Consider the following 19,813-nt stretch of genomic DNA (forward strand, 5'->3'; position numbering starts at 1 on the left):
ATCAGGTTCTAATCCCACCATCTTGATTAGGCCAGAGTCTGTGGTTTATTCAGTTCAGGCTGGTGGTGGCGATGTCCTGGTATGGGGAATTTTTTTTTTTATTGTAAACTCCCTCATACTAACTGATCATCATATGAACCCTCTAGGTTATTTGGAGTCCTGCTCCTGAACATGCGTCTCCCCACAGCTACAATTCCCCCATTTTCTCCTGACAAAAAGCACACACCTTGTCTCGCAGTCTTCTCAAAATGGGTTCACATAACAAATGTTGCCATGAAGACAGTGACTTTTTTTTTAAACCAGCATGATTCGTGCAACCTTTCATAAATGAGTAACCAGACAGACATTCTTCATTGTGAACTTTTTAATTTTCAGGTTGGAATGATCAGTCATGACATGGCAGGTCAAAGAAAGACACGTACAAACATTTCATTTAAAAAAAAAAAAAAAGGGGGCGGAGCCATCAGAGAGACGGAGTTTGTCCCTCGTCTTGAGCTCACGGGAAACTACAGAAATGGACGTGATTGGACAGAAGCCACTGGGAACCCTCAGTGAGGAGTTTAACATGGTACAAACAGGCAGTGTGTCCCTCAGGGCTCTGATCATCTTGCATGGATTTTGTTCGGTTTCTGTGGTGATAACCTGTTCATCTGTCACATGACAAAATTGGCAGTGAAGACGATTTTGAAATATTGGTAAAACATTCCATAAATGAGTTCAGAAATCTATACAGAATTTCAGTCGACGCTTTACAGAGAGCTGTGTGAAGACGGTGGCGATTCCCAACACGACACGCAAAAACTTCGCGTTTAGGAACAAAGCCTCGGAACGCAAGCTCGCTTTTTTTTTTAAAGATTTTTTTTAGCTAATATGTCAATCGCTAGCCAAATTTTTGTTGATTTATTCCATCGTCTTTGGGAAAACATGGACAAAAAATAATCAGCAATTAAAAGGAACACGATTAAACATGAGTCACTTTAAAATGTGTTAAAAATAAAATAAATTAACTCCTGGCCATCTACTGGTTTCAAATCTGTTGCTAATGTATAAACGTTATCTTAAGGTTGAAATATTTCACGCTGCACAGGACTGACGGAATTACGAGACAATTCGATTCAGAAATTGGCTGTTGCTCTGGAAATGTACAACCACACATCTTTAAATTTTCGAAAGTTAGCTCAAGTTTGTTTACAAAATGTGCTCAATACCAGACAGCAGGTTAAAATAAAACGTCCCGTTTAAAACTTTACACACTGCCATGTGACGGACAGCTTTTTGGTCTCGAATTTATAAAGGTGACGACACGGACCTTTCAGAAATGTCAGTTTGACCAAAAGAGAACTAAATTCCGACTTGTTAAAGAAAAGTCACATCTTTGACAAATTCAGAAATTCATCAGAGTAACTCTGCTGAGACTTTCGCCGACTATTTTTATCGAATGATGGTCGTGAACAAAGAAGCCACAGTCGTCATGCAGAGGGCGCCGCTAACTCAAAATTCTGGAAAAGGAGGAGTCATCTTGGGGGATTACCACAGTCTTCACACTGGCAACCTCTCACACACACCTCTTTACAGTCAGAGGAATGAAGAGAACAGACAAGAAACAAATCGAAAAAGGATAAAGTGCACAAAAGAGTGACAAGTGTCAATGCTCCGCAAGTTAACTTTCCGTCCTGTCATACGTTTGGAGAAAAAAAGAAAAAAGTGAAGCACGTCGAGGACGGAGCGGAGTGACGGATTATCTGTACATTCACTTTAGAATCTGGGGGGGGGGGGGGGGGGGGGGGGGCTGTCATCATATAACTCGTCATAGCAGCTGCGATAATAATAAAGTCGGCATTATTCAGGAATACAGCATAAGTTCCATCAGTGACGGATTCCAATCTGATCTCATCTCCATGGCAGTAGAAAGAACCTTCCAAATTTCATCATGGTGTGTGCTGATCATCATTTATACGATATATCGCAATATTCACACTGATAATATCGGTATCACGGGGGAAAAATAAAATGGTATCCAAAATAAGCGATCCTCATGCTGGAACTTGCCATGAAAGCGAATCTCATCGTCCTGCTCTCGAGCAGAGTGGGTCGCCAAAGCAAAAATTTAAATTAATATTTTTTTGCCAAATGCATCACGGTGTCATTGTCAGGAAGGAAGGAGGAACTTTGACCTCAGGAAAACAAACTTTGCTCAAAAGTTCTGCATCCACAAGTGACCTCCGACTTCCAGTAGATGTTCTGATGCTAATCGGTCATCACAAAATTTCCTCAAAGTCGTCATACCAAATCATTTATTTTTATATATATATATATATATATATATATATATATATATATATATATATATATATATATAAAAAAAAAAAAAACACAAATTTTAAATCAGTGAGAGTCACTATCAGTTCAGTCTTTTCCTGAACTGAATGATCCAATTGCCATCCTGAAATCTGTCCCAAATAACAAACCTCAATTTAAAAAAGGTTGAGTATTGCGGTCCATCGTCTGATCATCAGCACACACCGATTCATGCACAAGGGCAAATTTGCATTAAACAGTTTCTTCAAAATTTTTCAGGTTTATATATGCTTTCTATGAAAGCTCACTTTCAGCCGATGTGACATGAAATGTAGAACATTGAGCTTTTCTGTTTCGGTAGCAAAACATGAGGATTGTTGAAATGTATTTAAAAAAAAATTTAAATGTTCCCTTCAAAAATAGAAATGAAAACAAAGCACATCAACAGTGACAGCAGGACGCCTTTTAAAACACCACAGCACTTTGATATATTTAATAAAAAAAAAAAAGGTTAGTTTCATCTCCCATTTTGTCATGAAAATTTGAAATAAAGCAATGTTTAATTTCACATTGTGAGAAAGTCAGCCATAAACAGTGAACAAGACGGGACGAGAACAAAGACTTAGCAGAAAAACAAAATTAAATTATTCATAAGAATCAGCATTTTGAAGTTTCTGGTCCAGAAAATGAAGTGGAGGGGGGTAAATATCAAAAAGAAAAGCTGAAATGGACCGACAGATTGTGAGAGAGAGAGAGACCACATGGTGATGTTTGGGCTGTGATGTTGCTCAACATGACAAATTTGTGGTGTTCCTCACTTTCCGTTGCTGTTGTAAGCACCAAAAGTTTCACAATAAACTGACCAAAAAAAAAAAATAAAAATAACCAAAGAAAAGTCGTAGCAGCTGTGTGTGGAAAACAACAACTCGCATCCCGTAAAATCATGGACAAACGTCAGATCAGAAATCCTCCCCCAGGAAGAAGGGGAAGAAAAAGTCATATCTTGTGTAAATTGTAAATGAAAGGTCATTTTCACATGACTGTTTACTGTCGAGGGGAGGATCTGTCCCTGAACGCTTACGATAATATTGCTGCTATTGAGATGATAAACCATGAATCAGTCGGTGTCAGAGTTCAGTCTCCGTCTAATGCGAGATGATTTCTTGAATATTGGACACATGGGTATTACAGCAACATTCAGATGTGTGTGTCTGTGTGTGTGTTTCTCCCCCCCAAGACGTGTGCCAATATTTTATTCTCATCACGGTTTTACAATCTCATCACCATCCTGTACGTAAAGTCTACAATACTGGTCCAGCGCTTTTGTTGCGTACTGTAGGTTTTAAAATCATAGTGAGGAGAATTAAAGACAGTGCAAACGTTTGTGTCGTAGCGGTCAGCGTGGTCACTTGGCCAATAAAACTTGGGGGGGGGGGGGGGGGGGGGGCAATACGTACATTCATTTAACCAAACTGACATACTGCTCTACAATTAAAACATCACCGCATTGGCAAACTTTCATTTTGTTCAAATTTACGTTACAGTCCGATCATTAACGTGAGATTTAAGAACGTGGCTATTTTTGCGATGGGTCACATGTGTTTGTAGATTGAAGTCGTTTCCATGCCAACACAAACGCTCTGGAGTTTAAAACGGAACATGAGCGGGATGTGAGCGTTCATGGAGCTTGCTCGTTTTCGACCACAATTTGGTCCCGAAAAAGTTATCGGCTCATTACATTTAATGCGGTGAAATTATAGTTTTCCACCTTCACCACAAATAAGCTACTATATTAACACAATTGCTTTTTCATACTTGTTGGTTATTTTATTATTATTGTTTTAAACGGTCGGAGGTTTCGTCAATCGCTCTTCAGGAGCCGCTTGTGAAGATGGTTACTGTGCGTCCGAGTGAGAATGCATGATAGACATTATTGTGATATGAATCGAATATTGGCACAAGTTCATCGTGAACAGTTCGTCATTTGGCAACGTGCAAGAGCCACGCCCACAAACGTTAAACGTTCAAACCAAAACCCTGAGCTTCAAAAACAAATTTAAATCGAGAAATAACTGTAAAAATCAGACAGCCTCAGCTGGAAAAAGATCAGACCAATCGGATCGTTCTGCACCTCAGGACTGATAAAAATCAGAATTTGATCACTGGTGCTTTCAGACCCGAGAGGGTTTCCTTGATATAAAAAAAAGCTTTGTGATACTGTAATCGCAAGCATCAAACCCATGCACACAAAAGAAAGGCATCTACAGTTTCTTTCGATAGATTTTTTTTTTAAGAAAAAAAAAAAAAGGTTGATTTGACTTTTCTTCCTCAACTTTTTGTTCTACTCTCAGTTCCAGCATTTCAAACGTGAAAACTAAACAAGTGCACGGATTTCAAGTAAATTGTGATCGGAAATCAGCCTCGTTCAGCTCTGAGAAATACGGTCCCTTTTGCACAAAAAGGAGAAAAAAAAAACATTAACGAGAAGAGCGAACCGAATGGAAGAGGTTTTATTTAAAAAAAAAAAAAAAAAGCCCCTACCCCACAAACCCAAAGCCCTTCTCAAGGCAGAAGGGATTTTGATTTGTTGCTTGCAAGAACTCGCCAAAATGCTCACAGCAACATTCTCAAAAACATTTGACGACATCATTGTGATGATTAACATCAAAAATATGTTTAATCCCCCCAAAAAAATAATTTTCAGCAACATGACCTCAGCAACTAGCTAAAAACTGAACATGTTGAATCGGTCATATTTTTTGTTCCCCAATCTTTCAAAGCACGTTTTAATTCTTACAAGAACTCGTCTCAAACCCCACCTCCAGCTTTTCATCGGCTGTCGGACGGAACGAATTAGTAATCCTTCCATCGGAAGAAGTTTGGATAAATAAAAAGAGGAGAGTTGGGGGGGGAGATCGGAAGCAGAAAAAAAAAAAAAGTCATGAGTAAACTTTTCACGCACTGGCTGTTTTTTCGTCCAGGACTCGCCGTTCTTCAGTTGATTTTCTTCTGGAGCTCGTTGGGGGAAAAGTCGGCGCAGAAGCCGTTCGAGACGATGCCAGACGACAAGAAGTTGCTGAAGAAGCCAGTGTTCTCGGCGTACAGGAACTCCTCTGCGAAATCAGGCTGCTGCTCGGCAAAACTCCTGAACATCTCTGTCGTAAAAGGTTTCATGGAGGGGAGTGAAATAAACTTGTTATACTTGAAAATATTTTAAATAAAAAGGTTCATTTGGAAACTGGTTGGTTCTAAGAGGGTAATAAAGTACAACCTGGCAACATTAAAATCTTCTGTTGAACTCAACAGCTGAATGTTCATGAGAAAACCATTTTGTTCTTTGCCGGTTCAGCAAACGCTCATTTCCACTTGAAAATCTGTACACTAGCTCCAATTGTGTACCTTAATATTTTAAAAACTTTTCTGTAATTCCAGAAGTGACACACCTACTAAATAATCGCATTTTCACAATTATTTTCCTCCATTTCTGGATGACAGATGATGCAGTTTCATTACTTAAAAACTAGCTAATCAGTACGCTAGCTAGCAAACTGGCACGCATCTGTACCGTACATACTTGCAATTGCTGGGTTTCGGTCACGTGACTTTTCTAAGCAGAAAGTTTTATCGGAAGTGAAATAGCTGGTGGTCTAAACGGCTGCCGTAGTGCAAACAACTAGCGATAACTTAGAGTACGCTTGTAATCTAGAAGCCACTGCTGGCTTTAGATATATTCACAAGATTTCTGCGTGCAATGGAATCGACCCCTACAGTCTGGGAAAGAAGGATTCGTCATACGATCTCGAAAACTACCCTCCAGTCGAGTTCCCCGACATCTCGAACTATCTGGTGTTGCAGACGTCCTTCTACACCGCAAAACACATGAAAGCCTGGAAGAATACGGAGGCTTACAGCTTTTTTGCATGTGGCTGGGTAAAGGACCTCGGGATCAAGTCGCTGCCCAATGAATCCTGGATTGTTTTTGCCCGTGTATGTATTTTTTTTTTTTAAGCTTTTCGTTCACATCTTTACAACAAAGTGCAAACAAACAACAGTTGGCTTGATTCCGACTTGTGTTGGCTCTTATCTCTCAGCTAAATCATTCACAAAGATCATCAGAAACCGCTTTAAAGACCTGGATCTGAGTTCAACAAGACGGAGAGGAAGTGATCACGGCGCGTTGTAACTGTACGGCTGGGGAAGAATTTTGTCGCGACCTTCATGCGTATGGACTGTGAGGAGCAAACAAACAGCTGGGGACTTTAGCGCTTCGTGACTAAAAAAAAGTACCATAAAATAACACATAGCGAGAAAAGTACTTGGAAAACACAAAGGACCGAGCTGAGAGGGAAATACAAACCTTTCACCAAGTGCATGGATTAAAGCAAAAAAAAAAATTATTTTACTGAAAATTTACGGGGGTGGGGGGGAGGGGGTTTATGGGTGGATTTCGATGAAATTCTGAGAATGGTTAACTTAGAACTTATAACTTTATCATCAATTAATTAATGGATTAATATTAGGGCTGTAACGATATGCGTATCGAAATCGCGATACGCAGAGCCACGATCCGTATCGCGATACAAGAAGGCAGAATCGCGGTACACCCTTTCAAACTTCTCTTCAGCCCAAAAACAGAGGCGCTTCCAAACTTCAATTTATGAATACTTTACTTTTTATTTAAATTACATTTTAAACTTACTTAAATTACTTTTATTTTTTTATATCTATTAGTAAGTCGTTTTTTCGCCGACCTGCGACAATCTTCTGCGAGTCACGCAACGTCCACACTCGCCACTGGCAGAGCATTCATTTCTTTTAAGCGGTCGCCATTCGGGTTGCAACGCGGCGAGCGAATCTGTAAACAAGCAGCTCATTGGCTGGCTAGGTGTGCCACAAGCCAATCACAATCACTTGACCGGAAAGGCATGCAGTGTTGCCAGATTGGGCAGGTTTAGGTGCTTTTTGGCTGGTTTTGAACATATTTTGGGGTGGAAAACGTTAGCAATATCTGGCAACACTGAAGGCATGTCTGCTTGGGCGGAAGCCTTCTGCGGCAGTTACATTTTGACACGCGAGCAATGTTTCACCATAAAAATTCCGTAATTTCCATCTGTTTTCCACGATCACAGAAAATCATTGGCCCTATGAGAGTGAGACAGTGAGAGAGCCCCCCCCCCAAAAAAAAGATCTTAACGGATTTACACGATTTGGAAAAATGACTTTTTCAGAACCGAAAAAAAACAGAGCTTCCGGCTCAACAGTATTATTTTGAGAAATAAAACAATCTTTGGATATACATTTGTTCATTTTTGCATACATATTACTCATTCTCTGCAGTGGTCTGAATTATTTGTTATTAAATACTTAATGTAAGTAAATGTTAATAAGTCAAATTTACTACTTTAAAAAAAACATTAAAAAAAAAATATCGTGGGCGTATCGAATCGTGGGTCAAAAATCGCGATACGAATCGAATCGTGAGTTGGGTGTATCGTTACAGCCCTAATTAATATATTCAATTTATTGCACCCTTTCCATTGCTTCCGTACATTATTTTTTGTGGCAAACCACACAAATGCAAGCGCCTGGAATGTTTAGTTTTTTGCACCATGAACTAAATGGCTTTCCGTTTTCACCCATTTCGTACAGCCGAGCCCACCTCCACTTGTTTTTGACACCTTTATCGATGGCAGACACATCAGTGCCTTCTTTCATGTAAAGCGCATCCATGCTGCCGAAAGCAGAATGACATGCTCCTCTATGCTCGACGTCAATATAGAAAAGAGTTTGGATCTTCGCTTAAATTAAAATTATAATTTGACCTTACTTTGTGTTGAATACGACTTCAAAAACAATTCAAGATTTTATTAAGAGAAATATTGTGGCCAACACGAGTGTTAAGTTCCCTAAAAGATGGCGTGAAGTTGGCTGCTATCTACTTTGCGTTCGTTCTCATTTTCCTCCATCATTTCATTGGCCAGAAACAGATGTTTTGACGTAATTTAACTGAGTAGGCTATGATTATTATTTAATAGTAGTCTTCTAGACATTTTGACTGTTTGGGGCATTGAACGCTGGTGTATGATTTTCAGGGAATAAAGTTTAGCGCATGTCGGAACATCATTGCGCTCGCAGCCTCCAACTCCTCGAACGTCCTTTAAATTGTGATATAACGTAGGCTATAAGGCACGGTTCTAACATACCTTACACACTGGCCTAACGAAAATAATAATTGTTGGGGCGTCTGCTGATTTGTTAGCTATAAATTTAGGTCTAATTACTTCTGACAGTCTGCAAGCATTGCACCGTCGGGTCTTCAAGTCTGGCTGAAGCAGAGGAGCGGGCTTTCCGGGCTTTACTTTTTCTTTTTTTTTTTTTAACATGCTCTATTTCTATATGTCCAGGCTTGAACTAAGTCATTTTGGCAAGATTTAATTTAATACAAAACAGAAATGGTCAGACACAAGCACGCCAAGCACATGGGAATGTATTTTGCCAATTTTGACAGCGCATGTTTTTTTAATGCCGCACCGTAGACAGCGAACGTTTAAACATGATCAAACATAGGAAATGAACGACACAAAGCATGGCTCAAAAACAAAAAAGTTAAATAAACCCTGCTGATAGTTGATGGTGTTGCAACACATCAGTGTTATAACCCAATCTCTCCCCAACCACCCGTCATTTTAATTCTCCTCGGATCAGCACCGACCTCACATTTGGCCTCGGGAGAGTTCAGTTGACGGAAATCCGTCACACGACGGAAAACTTTAATCCATGCAAGTGATCACTGCAAACTTGAGCATGCTTCGACTCGGCTCCCTTCCATTCCACTGAGAGGTTCAAAAGCCACCTTTCTCCACATTCTGTTTGTGTTCACCCCCTTTTTTTTTTTATTAGTTCACGGGGAACCCTGATGAAACTTATCAGTTTCACGGTTTGATCGACTCGAACAACGTAAGCATAAGGCATTTTTCATGCGAGCAATGAACCTTCTCCGTACAAACGCTTTGTCAACTAGGCTTTGGGAGACCACCAGCGAAAGTTTTGAATAACTAATGAGGCAGATGTGATGTCACGTGAAACCCAGCAATTTGGACACTGAGCTCCGCCCACTTCGATTTGGTGCTCACTCTCTCCACAAGCTAGGACGCTTCCTGTTTTCTCACCGAACGTCACTTTTCCGCTGTTTGCCACGTCGACGGCGCGGAACAGCCGCGACACTCGGAGCTCCGTCACTCCCAGAGCCGTGTGCAGGATACACTCCAGCTCTTCCTCCGTTACTCCTCCGTCCTGCTCCGCCTCGAACATCTGAGCCCAAAACAAACAAGGAGAAAACGTCTCAATCGCACCATCACGACATTTTCTCTCGTCGGCGTGGTTCGTCTGTCTGTCCAGTTTCTCCACATCACAACGTTACTATTCTCATGCAGGAAAACCTTATGGAGTGGAAAAAACACACCGTAAAGGCAAGCTTGATGGTGTCCAGCGTTTTGGCGGGTCTGCACACGACGGAGAAGGCGACGACAAACTCGCGCACGTCCATCGAACCCTCGTCATGCTGCAAGAGGAAAGCACGACGTTAAAAAACACATGCACAGGAAATTACGTGATGCAGACAGACAGTGCACCAACACACGTTGCCTGGTGATTTCATCCAAGAATCTCAGAGGAACGGACGCCATTTTCTAAACAGTTTCCAAAAATAAATGAACACGCTTCAAAACTCTTACACAACGAGGCAAAACCCAAGAAACAGGTTTAAACTCCTGAAGGCGGCGACTGATGGCAAAAACGTTCCCAGATGCACAGTTAGTCAGGATTCATTTAAATAAATATGAATAAAGTCTGTTTACGGTATGTAGCTAAAGTAAATTGTTCATATTTGGAGAAAGTAAACAGCACTCCGTCTATACACACACACACACACAAAATAACGCAATGATTCGTATTTTCCATCAGAACGTATACATTGTGTCTTGAACTCGATGTCTGTTTGCCCAGTGACACCAGACAACCAAAAACCCTCTGAAACGAAGGCCATCGTCACACCGTGATGACGAACTGCAGATAACAGGGTGAATAACGAAGGTCCCACCTCATCGAACAGGGCGAACATGTCCCGCAGCACATTGGACAGCGGCTGCTCCAGGAAGCGAGCGAACTGCTCGACGTTCTGCTTTATTCCCTGCAGCTCCTGCGCCCTCCGACTGTAAGCCGCAATCTCACTGTTCTCCCGCTTCAGCCTGCGCACAGGGTTTGGAGACTTACATTAAAATCACCATCATTTAATTCTGCATTTTGTTTTAAAACATTGTCACAAATTTTAAATAAATCATTCACTGACGTTTCTATGAAGGACACTCCACATTAACAGCCCAACCCCCCCCAAAAAAATTGAGATGGTTCAGGGCGGCACGGTGGTGTAGCGGTTAGCGCTGTCGCCTCACAGCAAGAAGGTCCGGGTTCGAGCCCTGTGGCCGGCGAGGGCCTTTCTGTGCGAAGTTTTTCCGGGTGCTCCGGTTTCCCCCACAGTCCAAAGACATGCAGGTTAGGTTAACTGGTGACTCTAAATTGAGCGTAGGTGTGAATGTGAGTGTGAATGGTTGTCTGTGTCTATGTGTCAGCCCTGTGATGACCTGGCGACTTGTCCAGGGTGTACCCCGCCTTTCACCCGTAGTCAGCTGGGATAGGATCCAGCTCGCCTGTGACCCTGTAGAACAGGATAAAGCGGCTACAGATAATGAGATGAGATGGAGTCTGTCATGTCAGCACTCGGAGGAACCTCTAACTAACTTCTCCGACATCTTTGAGACAGGAAGTTAACACAATGCTGTTTCTTGTGAACAAACATGACAATCTGTCCTTTGTGTTTTCTCTTTCAGAGGGAACGACTGTATAGCTGCTATAACACAAGCTAAGGACAGCAACTAAATTGTTTCCACAACATAAAACATAACTCCAACTGAATAAACACATACGTGTTGGGTCACACAATGAAGTAGAAGAGGAACAGAACAATTCAGCGTGTACTGCGAATGGAAAAATCATCAACTGCGGGGTTGTGACATGAAATATGCTTCATCACACCACTCTGTCGTTGAGAAATTTCCACAACGCTGAGTGTTTTAATCCTGAAACAAACTTGTAAACAGAACTCATGAGTCAGCGATCGTGTGTCTCTCTCACCCCAGTCTCCGGACGAGTCGGGCGAACTCGAGAAGACTCGTGTCCACTGGCAGTCTGAGCTGTCCCTCCGCCATGGCCAACTGACAATCCTCAAATGAGTAATCAGTCACAGGGACCTGCAGTGCCCTACACACACACACACACACACACACTTACCTCAGGTGTGTTGGTCAAACACTTGGATTCAATGCCACTAAAATTATAACATGGCTCTCACTCAGCTCTCCTAACAGTGTGAAGGCACAGTCATGCAAGAAATACCACAGAACCATCCAGAACTTCAACATTTACACTACTGTTCAAAAGTTTGGGGTCACTTTGAAATGTCCTTATTTTTGAAAGAAAAGCACTGTTCTTTTCAATGAAGATCACTTTAAACTAATCAGAAATCCACTCTATACATTGCTAATGTGGTAAATGACTATTCTAGCTGTAAATGTGTGGTTTTTGGTGCAATATCTCCATAGGTGTATAGAGGCCCATTTCCAGCAACTCTCACTCCAGTGTTCTAATGGTACAATGTGTTTGCTCATTGCCTCAGAAGGCTAATGGATGATTAGAAAACCCTTGTACAATCATGTTAGCACAGCTGAAAACAGTTGAGCTCTTTAGAGAAGCTATAAAACTGACCTTCCTTTGAGCAGATTGAGTTTCTGGAGCATCACATTTGTGGGGTCGATTAAATGCTCAAAATGGCCAGAAAAACGTCTCGACTATATTTTCTATTCATTTTACAACTTATGGTGGTAAATAAAAGTGTGACTTTTCATGGAAAACACAAAATTGTCTGGGTGACCCCAAACTTTTGAACGGTAGCGTACCTCAGGTGTGTGTGGAAGTTCATCAGGAAAAGCATTTAGCATGACTGCTTTACAAACAGAAATCAAGCTAAAACTAGCAGAAGACCAACCATAATAATTTAGCTCCATATGACAGTTAGGTCTTTGACGCAAAACAAAACCTAAAATCAAGACCAAGTCATTCGGAGTACAAACATTTACCTCAGAACTGTTGTAAATTACAAAAACAAACAAACAAAAAACCCAGACTATTACACTTGACATCCACACATTGTGACAAACCGCCATTTTGGTTGTGAGGACACTGTTGCTAAGCTCGTGAATCAACTCCTCAGATTAGCTCATGCTAACAAGTTAGCTCATTAGGGCTTGTTTTTGGCCAATTTTAAGGGACAATGACAGTGGAAATGAAACACCTGATAGATCAACAACATTACTAAAAAAAAAAAAAACCCAGACCATTACACTTCACATCCACTGCTAACTTTCACATGCTCTCACAAACGGCCATTTTGGTTGTGAGAACACTGTTGCTAAGCTCGTGAATCAACTCCTCATATTAGCTGAAGCTAACAAGTTCGCTCATTAGGGTTTGTTTTTGGCCAATATAAAGGGACAATGACCGTGGAAATGAAACATCTAAGAGAACGTCAACATTTACCTCAGATGTGTCGGTAAAATAATAAAAAAAAAAAATCTCTCTGGATAACTGAAACCATGTTTGCCACCTGCTCAGCTAACCTTCACATGCTATGGGTTGAAGCACACAATGAAACATTGGGGGGGAAAAAAAAAAAAAAAATGGTGTCACAAGTGTGAGAAACACTGTTGCTTGGCACGTCAGAAACCTGGAGACAGAATTAACTGGCTAATCGCTGAAGCTAACATGTTAGCTGCAGTCATGAGGCAGAGAGAAAGTAGAAGTAAGAATTACTGAGAAAATAAAACATTTCCCTCAGACATGTTTACCCCACCTCTATTGAGGTTTTTCACCCACGTGACTAAGTCATGTGATGCATCGTTAGGCTGCCATTTTGGACGTCACGGCTCGAATCAGTTTGAATGCGAGGAAGGCGACAAACGAAAAACATAAAAGAAAAAGGAGCGAGATGCAGAAAACACCTTCACTATCCAGCGACGGTGCATTTACAGGGCGAGCAGAGGGAGAGGTATTTGCAAAAATTGAGGTTAGCAGGCTTAGAGAACGACGTTTACCTGCTTCCACCAGGATTGTTCACTGACGTACGGAAGTACACGAAGCCCTCGTCTTTACCTGACTTCGGCCCACATGATCTGTATACCTATGTCGTTAAAAACCCATCGCCATACACAGGTATTGATCTGAAAGCGTATACGAGTTTGGATGCCTACAAATATTTTGTGTCAGGCTGGGTAACATGCCTACATCAGCGGGTCGTCCCTGGAGCCGGTGGTCGCCATCTTATTACAGCTAAGGTTTGTTCACATTTTCATTTACTTTCGGTCCTCAGGATAAACAAAATGTTATTAAATGTCATTGAAATAACTTCTTGGTCTGTTGAGACATGGCCCGTTATAAATTTGCTGTTACCAGGCAATGACCAAGAACTGTATTATTAGGGTCGGTGTAGTTGTAGCAGTGTACTTGCAGCTAGCTGTTAGCACTAGCTAATGTCAACAACATAGTAGCTAGTATGTTACTGTAGCAATGTTTACGTTCAGTCATTTGGATGACTGTTAAAACCTTTCAGTCTCAAGTTTTTCCTTTACTGGATTTACTAGTTTACTGTAATTATGATCCGGCAGCTATTTACACCGGATCCAGTGTAAATAGCTACCGGAGCGCGCTCCGGAACCTCGGCCGGAGCACTCCAGGAGCAAGCCGGAGCGCGCTGCTTAATTTGAGGGGGAGCAAGCCGGAGCGCACTCCAGCAGCTATTTACACTGGATCCGGTGTCTGTAACACGTTTTTTTTCAAGCTGGTTCTCCCTCTCTGTCTGCAGCGTTAGTATGTAGCTTGACCTTCAAAATGGCGGACACCGGGGCGTCAGGTGACCCTGTGACGTCAGGTGAAAAACCTCAATAATCAAGATCAACTTCATATTAAATATTCATACTGTATATCTATCTTAAGAATTGTTAATTTGGCAGCACCAGAACAAAACTAAGGTTTTCTGACACCTTCAAGACAGGAGAGTTGACTCTTTACTGTAGGGGTGTTCACACGGCAACTTTTACTCCGATGTAGCACCGGGGCTGCCCCGGTAGAGCGTTCACACGGTACAAAGTTATACCGGTGCAGCCTCTGAAAGCTGCTTAAAGGTCCCATGGCATGGTGGTTTGTTGATGCTTTAAACGGGCTCGTGGAGGTTTCCGGATGTTATATCCGCAGCCTTTCTCGAAATGAACCCTCGGCACGTAGATATAGCCTCCTGGGAGAAAGCCCCATTTCAGCGCTTTTCCCAGTGCGTCGTTTTGCTAATGAGAAGCATGGAGGCGGGGAAGGGTAGAGGGTGTGGGCGGGTCTTATCATTAATATTCATGACATGTAAACGTGTTACCTCTGATTGGCTAACAGCACTGTGACGCTACCTCCAGTGGGTCAGAACAAGCGGATGTGGGTGTCTTACTATGGCGAGAGAGAAGGAACAAACCGCGAAGGGAAAAATACCGCGCGCTGACGTCATTAAGGTGCGACACGAGGAAATAAAATAAATTCAACAAATGTTTGGGTTTTTACTGAACAAACAAACAAAATGAACGAGTGACTTAAAAAAAGAATGTGGGTGTCTTTGTAAAAACTGTTTTGATTGGCTATTATAACAGAGCATGCTGCATGCTTTTTGGTTTTGTAGCGCAGAGTACCTGGCTAACTGCAGGAAGCGGTTAGCTGCACAGCTAATGTAGCCATTGCAAGGCTAACGTGGCACCGATTTTAAAACACGGCAAAACGACTTAACAGTTATACACTTGTTCGGTGTTTGTGGCTGATGCGGCAGGGATGCTTGGTACGGACCCAGGCTTCAGTAACAGTTGATGTGCAAAACCTGCCATGTACTGTCCCAAGTTGTGGAAACATTCATCAGGAAAATGCTTCTGACAAACATACACCGTCTTAGGTAGACTCGACGGCGTATTATTGGAGTAAATAAAATTAAGCCACTGCGTCTTCAGGGGCTCTCCCATCGGCAGTAAAAACAGACTCTTTTCTGTGTTGTCACATCCATGTACAGCACAATTTCCATGTTTTGCTCGCTTAGGTGATGCCATGTTGTTGTGTCCTCTATGGTCTCCTCACTACAACTGGGCGGGCAATCCATATGGTGGGTGGGAATCCAGAGGGGGGGCGTGGGGATCATCTCCCTTGCTGACGTCGGCAAGGGAAGAGCTTCTCAACGCGCCGTTTTGACGCGCCATTCTCAAATATTGGGCATAGTTTGGTTTACACATTATGAAATTTCTAGCCACTGGGGTGACTTAAGAAGGTCAGAGGAACTCATTTTAATGTTAAAAAACCTCAGAAAGTGAAAATTTCATGCCATGGGACCTTTAAACCGGTGCAAATCTAACCCTGCTCGGGAGGTGGTTTAAGAAATTTACTCCGGAGTAAATGATAGTTTGCGGGGCAGCACCGATATAAAATGGGACGTCTGAACGCTACAGGGGTAGACTCGCTACGCGTGAGGAGAGTTGATTACATACAGGTATTGCATAATTTGCATCCTGGTATTTTGCACTTCCAAAATGGCGAATATCAACAACAACAGAACTGCGTGTCTTCATCCACGTTGTTTTCCCGGCGCTTGGTGATGCCATGACAACCGGGAAAAGGAAGTACATTTTCACGCATGCGCATATTTCATTTCCGCATTATTACTATCGTATAGCACGGTCGCAAAAACTGCCATGTGAACGCAAGCGGGGCTGCACCGGTGCTAACACGCTTCTCTCTAGTAAGCAGGGCTGTGACGTGTGAACGCTCCACAAAATTTACACCAGTGTAAGATATATCGCAACAAAATACATCGGTGCAGCATCGATGCAAATATGTACCGTGTGAACACCCCATCTTTCTCAATAACTTCTTGAGAGAGAAGGGGATGAGGTCGTGACTTAAAATCCAAGTAAGAAAAGGAAGCAACAGGTTTCTCATTAACGTCCGCATTTTTTTTTCATGACTCAAGAAAATCTACAGATCTTTGACTTTACGTTTTCTGAAGGTTATAACCACTGTGGCGAGCTGCATTGGTGCATTTCGACACGGGTTGCCAGATTGCATTCCTCTCAAACTTTCCGAATACATACAGGAACAAACTTAGCACACTTCCTTTAGAGTACACACCACACACTTTACCTCATACACCGAGGATGTGTGTGTTTCTCTAAAAATACTTTACTGTAGGTCCTGACCCTACACACACCAAAAAAAAAAAAAAACCACACATGTGAACCTTGCACATGCAACTATGTTTAGAAGAACTGTCTCTCTCGCTCTGAAGCACACCCACACACGCAGGTCGTACTTGGCCATGATGCGGCGCACATTCTGAGCAAACAGCTGTGGGTTCCTCGTCTCCTCTTCGCTGGGGCTGTAGACAGGCAGGAACTGAAACACCAACACCACAGCACTCTCAATGTTCACACGCTAAATAGAAACACTGAACAACATCACTGTGTGCATGCGTGTCCTCACCTCAATCTCAAAATCATTATGGAGTTGGCACAGGGTGAGCCACAGAATTGTAAACCTTAGATTAAAAAAAAATAAAAATAAATAAATCACGACAGAATGATTAGCGCTTAAGAGCCCAATGTCCAGACGTCAAAAATTTCAGCTCCATCCCAAACACAGTCACGCCCCCCACCTCATGTTCAATACGCATACTCGGATATATTTATCTTAAATGAAAAACACGACTTTTGCAGCATGTGAACAAAACTTGACTTAAAGGGGAACAGAGGGCAATATATAGAGTAAATATAACAAAACACACATTAACGAACCTTATTCAAGACTTACAAAAGTTTTTTGTTCTAAGGTTGGAAAGTTATAGTGTTTTGAAAGTAGCTCGAGCAAACTATTTCCGCAGTTTGAACAGCCCGCCATGATATTAATTTTATCCAATCAGAATGCACGTTCATTTTCTCTGCGTAACACTCATGACGTATGCATGTGCCCAGTTGTGTTGGCTCATTGAGGTTGGGAATAGCACGTGTGAATCGGAAAGTAGGACGACTTGTAAGTGATCGGCTACACAAACTGGTTCCCTTCTAAGCCATAGCCTGCTTGCAGTGTGTCTTGCGGGATCTCTCCGTACGATTCGACAGAGCTGTCGCTTTCACTTGATGCGCCCGACGCCATGATTACACGCTTCTCTCCTAGTGCAGTGGGTAGCGCTGACGTCACGGTCTTTTAAAAATGGCGACTCTTGTGCCGTTTAGCGTACCGACTATTATATTTACAATTACCAAGATATTTCGTTGTTTTCTAGTATATAAATTTGATAGAATACGTTACTTTGTCACATCAGCAACTGTATATATTATATTTGGTACCCCTTTAAAACACCCAAATCAATATCATTGGAATAAGCAAGCACCTGTTCAGGATGATTCTTCAGGAGCAGTTTTTAAACAGATTATATAAATTTATTAAATAAGTCAGTACTCACGCTCCAGGACCCTGCCACGTCCAAGTGATTGTGTCCTAAAGAGAGAAACATCCATCAGTCTCATCAACTAAACAAGAGTGTGTACTCACCGGGGATGGAGTAAAGACAGTACGGATACATTTAAGAAAAATACTACACATCCGTCCGTCTGTCTGTCTTGGGGTACGCGATACGACCTGAATATCATATGATTATATGCGGACGTTTCCATGACAGCGTCATGGACTTTTTTTTTGCTTTTTGAGCAAACCTCACTTGTGTTGCATTTTATTCAAAACAGTGTCCACAGAAAAGAAACCTTCAACTTGAACATCAAACTAACTGCTTCCAGTCAGAGCTTGTGATCGTTTAAAAATAAAATAAAATTGAATGAGTGTCAAACTGAATTCATATGGATGCAGTTTATAAAACATGTCTGATTTTTAATCTAAATGTTTTCGTGCTTGGATCCCTAAACGTCAAAGCTTTCAGCTAAAGAGATCACTTTAAAATCTTTACCAGCTGATTAGGGTAGCGAAGAACGACCGGCTGGACAGGCACCGCTGGAATAAAAGCACCTGTTGAAGCAAATAAAACAAACAAAAATACATCAATAATTCCACACCACAGGAAAGTCACAGCTGCTTCAATTTGACACGATTGTCCTCTTCTCTGCCACGCCTTTGTCCCTTTCAGTTGCTGGAGTTTTTCGTGCGAGTTGGCGAGATATTTAGCGATTAAAACTACATTTCATTATTGACTTTACACAGTAGCAATACCTCACTATTTTTATTCTCCCCACATTCACTGCATACGAGCAATCGTGCGCTCTGATTGGCTCCTCGACTACAAGGATATCAGCTCATCTGCCGTGAGTAGAGAAAAACAAAATGGCGGAGCGTGTTGCTGAACCAACCGAGGACGAAATAAAAACTCTACTCGAAGACAACGGGGTCAGACGTCAAAAAGTCCCCCCTCCCTCCCTCCTCAATTGCTTCCTTGACATCTGCAGTGCATTTTATTCTCATTGGCTTTATTTATGTTTTTTCACCACATGACCATTTGTAACCAAGTCTGATTCTATCACGAACCCAGTGAAACCCTCATTTGATTGGTTAGTTGATCATGTCCCCGTGTGAAACTTTGCTGTTGAGAGAACGTGTATTTAATGATGCGCGTGAGAAAATTCAGACTCTGTGCGCAAGTGGCTTCACACTCGGTACTGTACGTGTGTGGGGGTATGCAGATCTTGCACTTTTAGTGTGTTTGTGAGGGATGGGAGAGTCCTCTGTGTGTGTGTGTGGGGGGGGGGGATTTTTTTCTTCTTATTTTATCTTATTATGCTTGTGTATGACCATTAGGTGTGGGAGGGTATAACCTACTGAAATGTGAAGTTTTGGTGGTTTGGAGAGCATGTTTTGCGCGCTCTCTGTCTCTCGAGGTTGGAGAGGTAAAACTTATACTCTATGTAAAGAGGGGGTAGTGGGATGGGATAATGCATATTTGCACTGGCTTGCACATTCCTTTGCACATTTTGCTTAATTTATGGTGTGCGCACACGTGTGTGTGAGATTGTGAAAAATGATGCTGCTATGTATGTTTTATGAGGCTATCCTTTTCTATTCAACTGGTCTAAATCACTACAAATTGCTCTGGTGACAGATTTCCTGTACATTTTATTTATCTTTATTACATCCACCTGCCAAGGGACTACAGGCGGAAACTAGCATGTGCTGCTATAACCTGGTACAGACATCTGTCCTTACCACAAGGATAATGTTTAATTTGTACACTGTCCCTTTTAAAAATAAAATAAGCTTTTGATCAGTTAGTGCCAAGGTAAGAAATTACATGAGCACCAGAACAACATTCATGAACGTTATCAGCTTCCACAGC

At 41.9% G+C, this 19,813-nt stretch overlaps 1 protein-coding gene across 1 annotated transcript in view; it reads right to left on the reverse strand.

Annotated features, from left to right (window-relative positions):
• Positions 1-3,743: 3,743 nt before the first annotated feature.
• LOC132886395 (lysophosphatidylcholine acyltransferase 1) overlaps positions 3,744-19,813 on the reverse strand; it is a 29,041-nt gene continuing 12,971 nt past the window's right edge. Inside the window, exons 6-14 of the mRNA XM_060920981.1 lie at positions 18,437-18,495; positions 17,939-17,973; positions 16,960-17,014; positions 16,790-16,872; positions 11,488-11,613; positions 10,397-10,544; positions 9,761-9,859; positions 9,468-9,609; positions 3,744-5,453 (exon numbers count right to left, since the gene is read on the reverse strand). Coding sequence (XP_060776964.1) covers positions 5,293-5,453; positions 9,468-9,609; positions 9,761-9,859; positions 10,397-10,544; positions 11,488-11,613; positions 16,790-16,872; positions 16,960-17,014; positions 17,939-17,973; positions 18,437-18,495 — 908 coding nt within the window. The 3' untranslated portion in view covers positions 3,744-5,292. The remainder of the gene's footprint in view (positions 5,454-9,467; positions 9,610-9,760; positions 9,860-10,396; positions 10,545-11,487; positions 11,614-16,789; positions 16,873-16,959; positions 17,015-17,938; positions 17,974-18,436; positions 18,496-19,813) is intronic.

Source organism: Neoarius graeffei, chromosome 5 (genome assembly GCF_027579695.1).
Source record: "Neoarius graeffei isolate fNeoGra1 chromosome 5, fNeoGra1.pri, whole genome shotgun sequence".
Classification (NCBI taxonomy): Eukaryota; Metazoa; Chordata; class Actinopteri; order Siluriformes; family Ariidae; genus Neoarius; species Neoarius graeffei.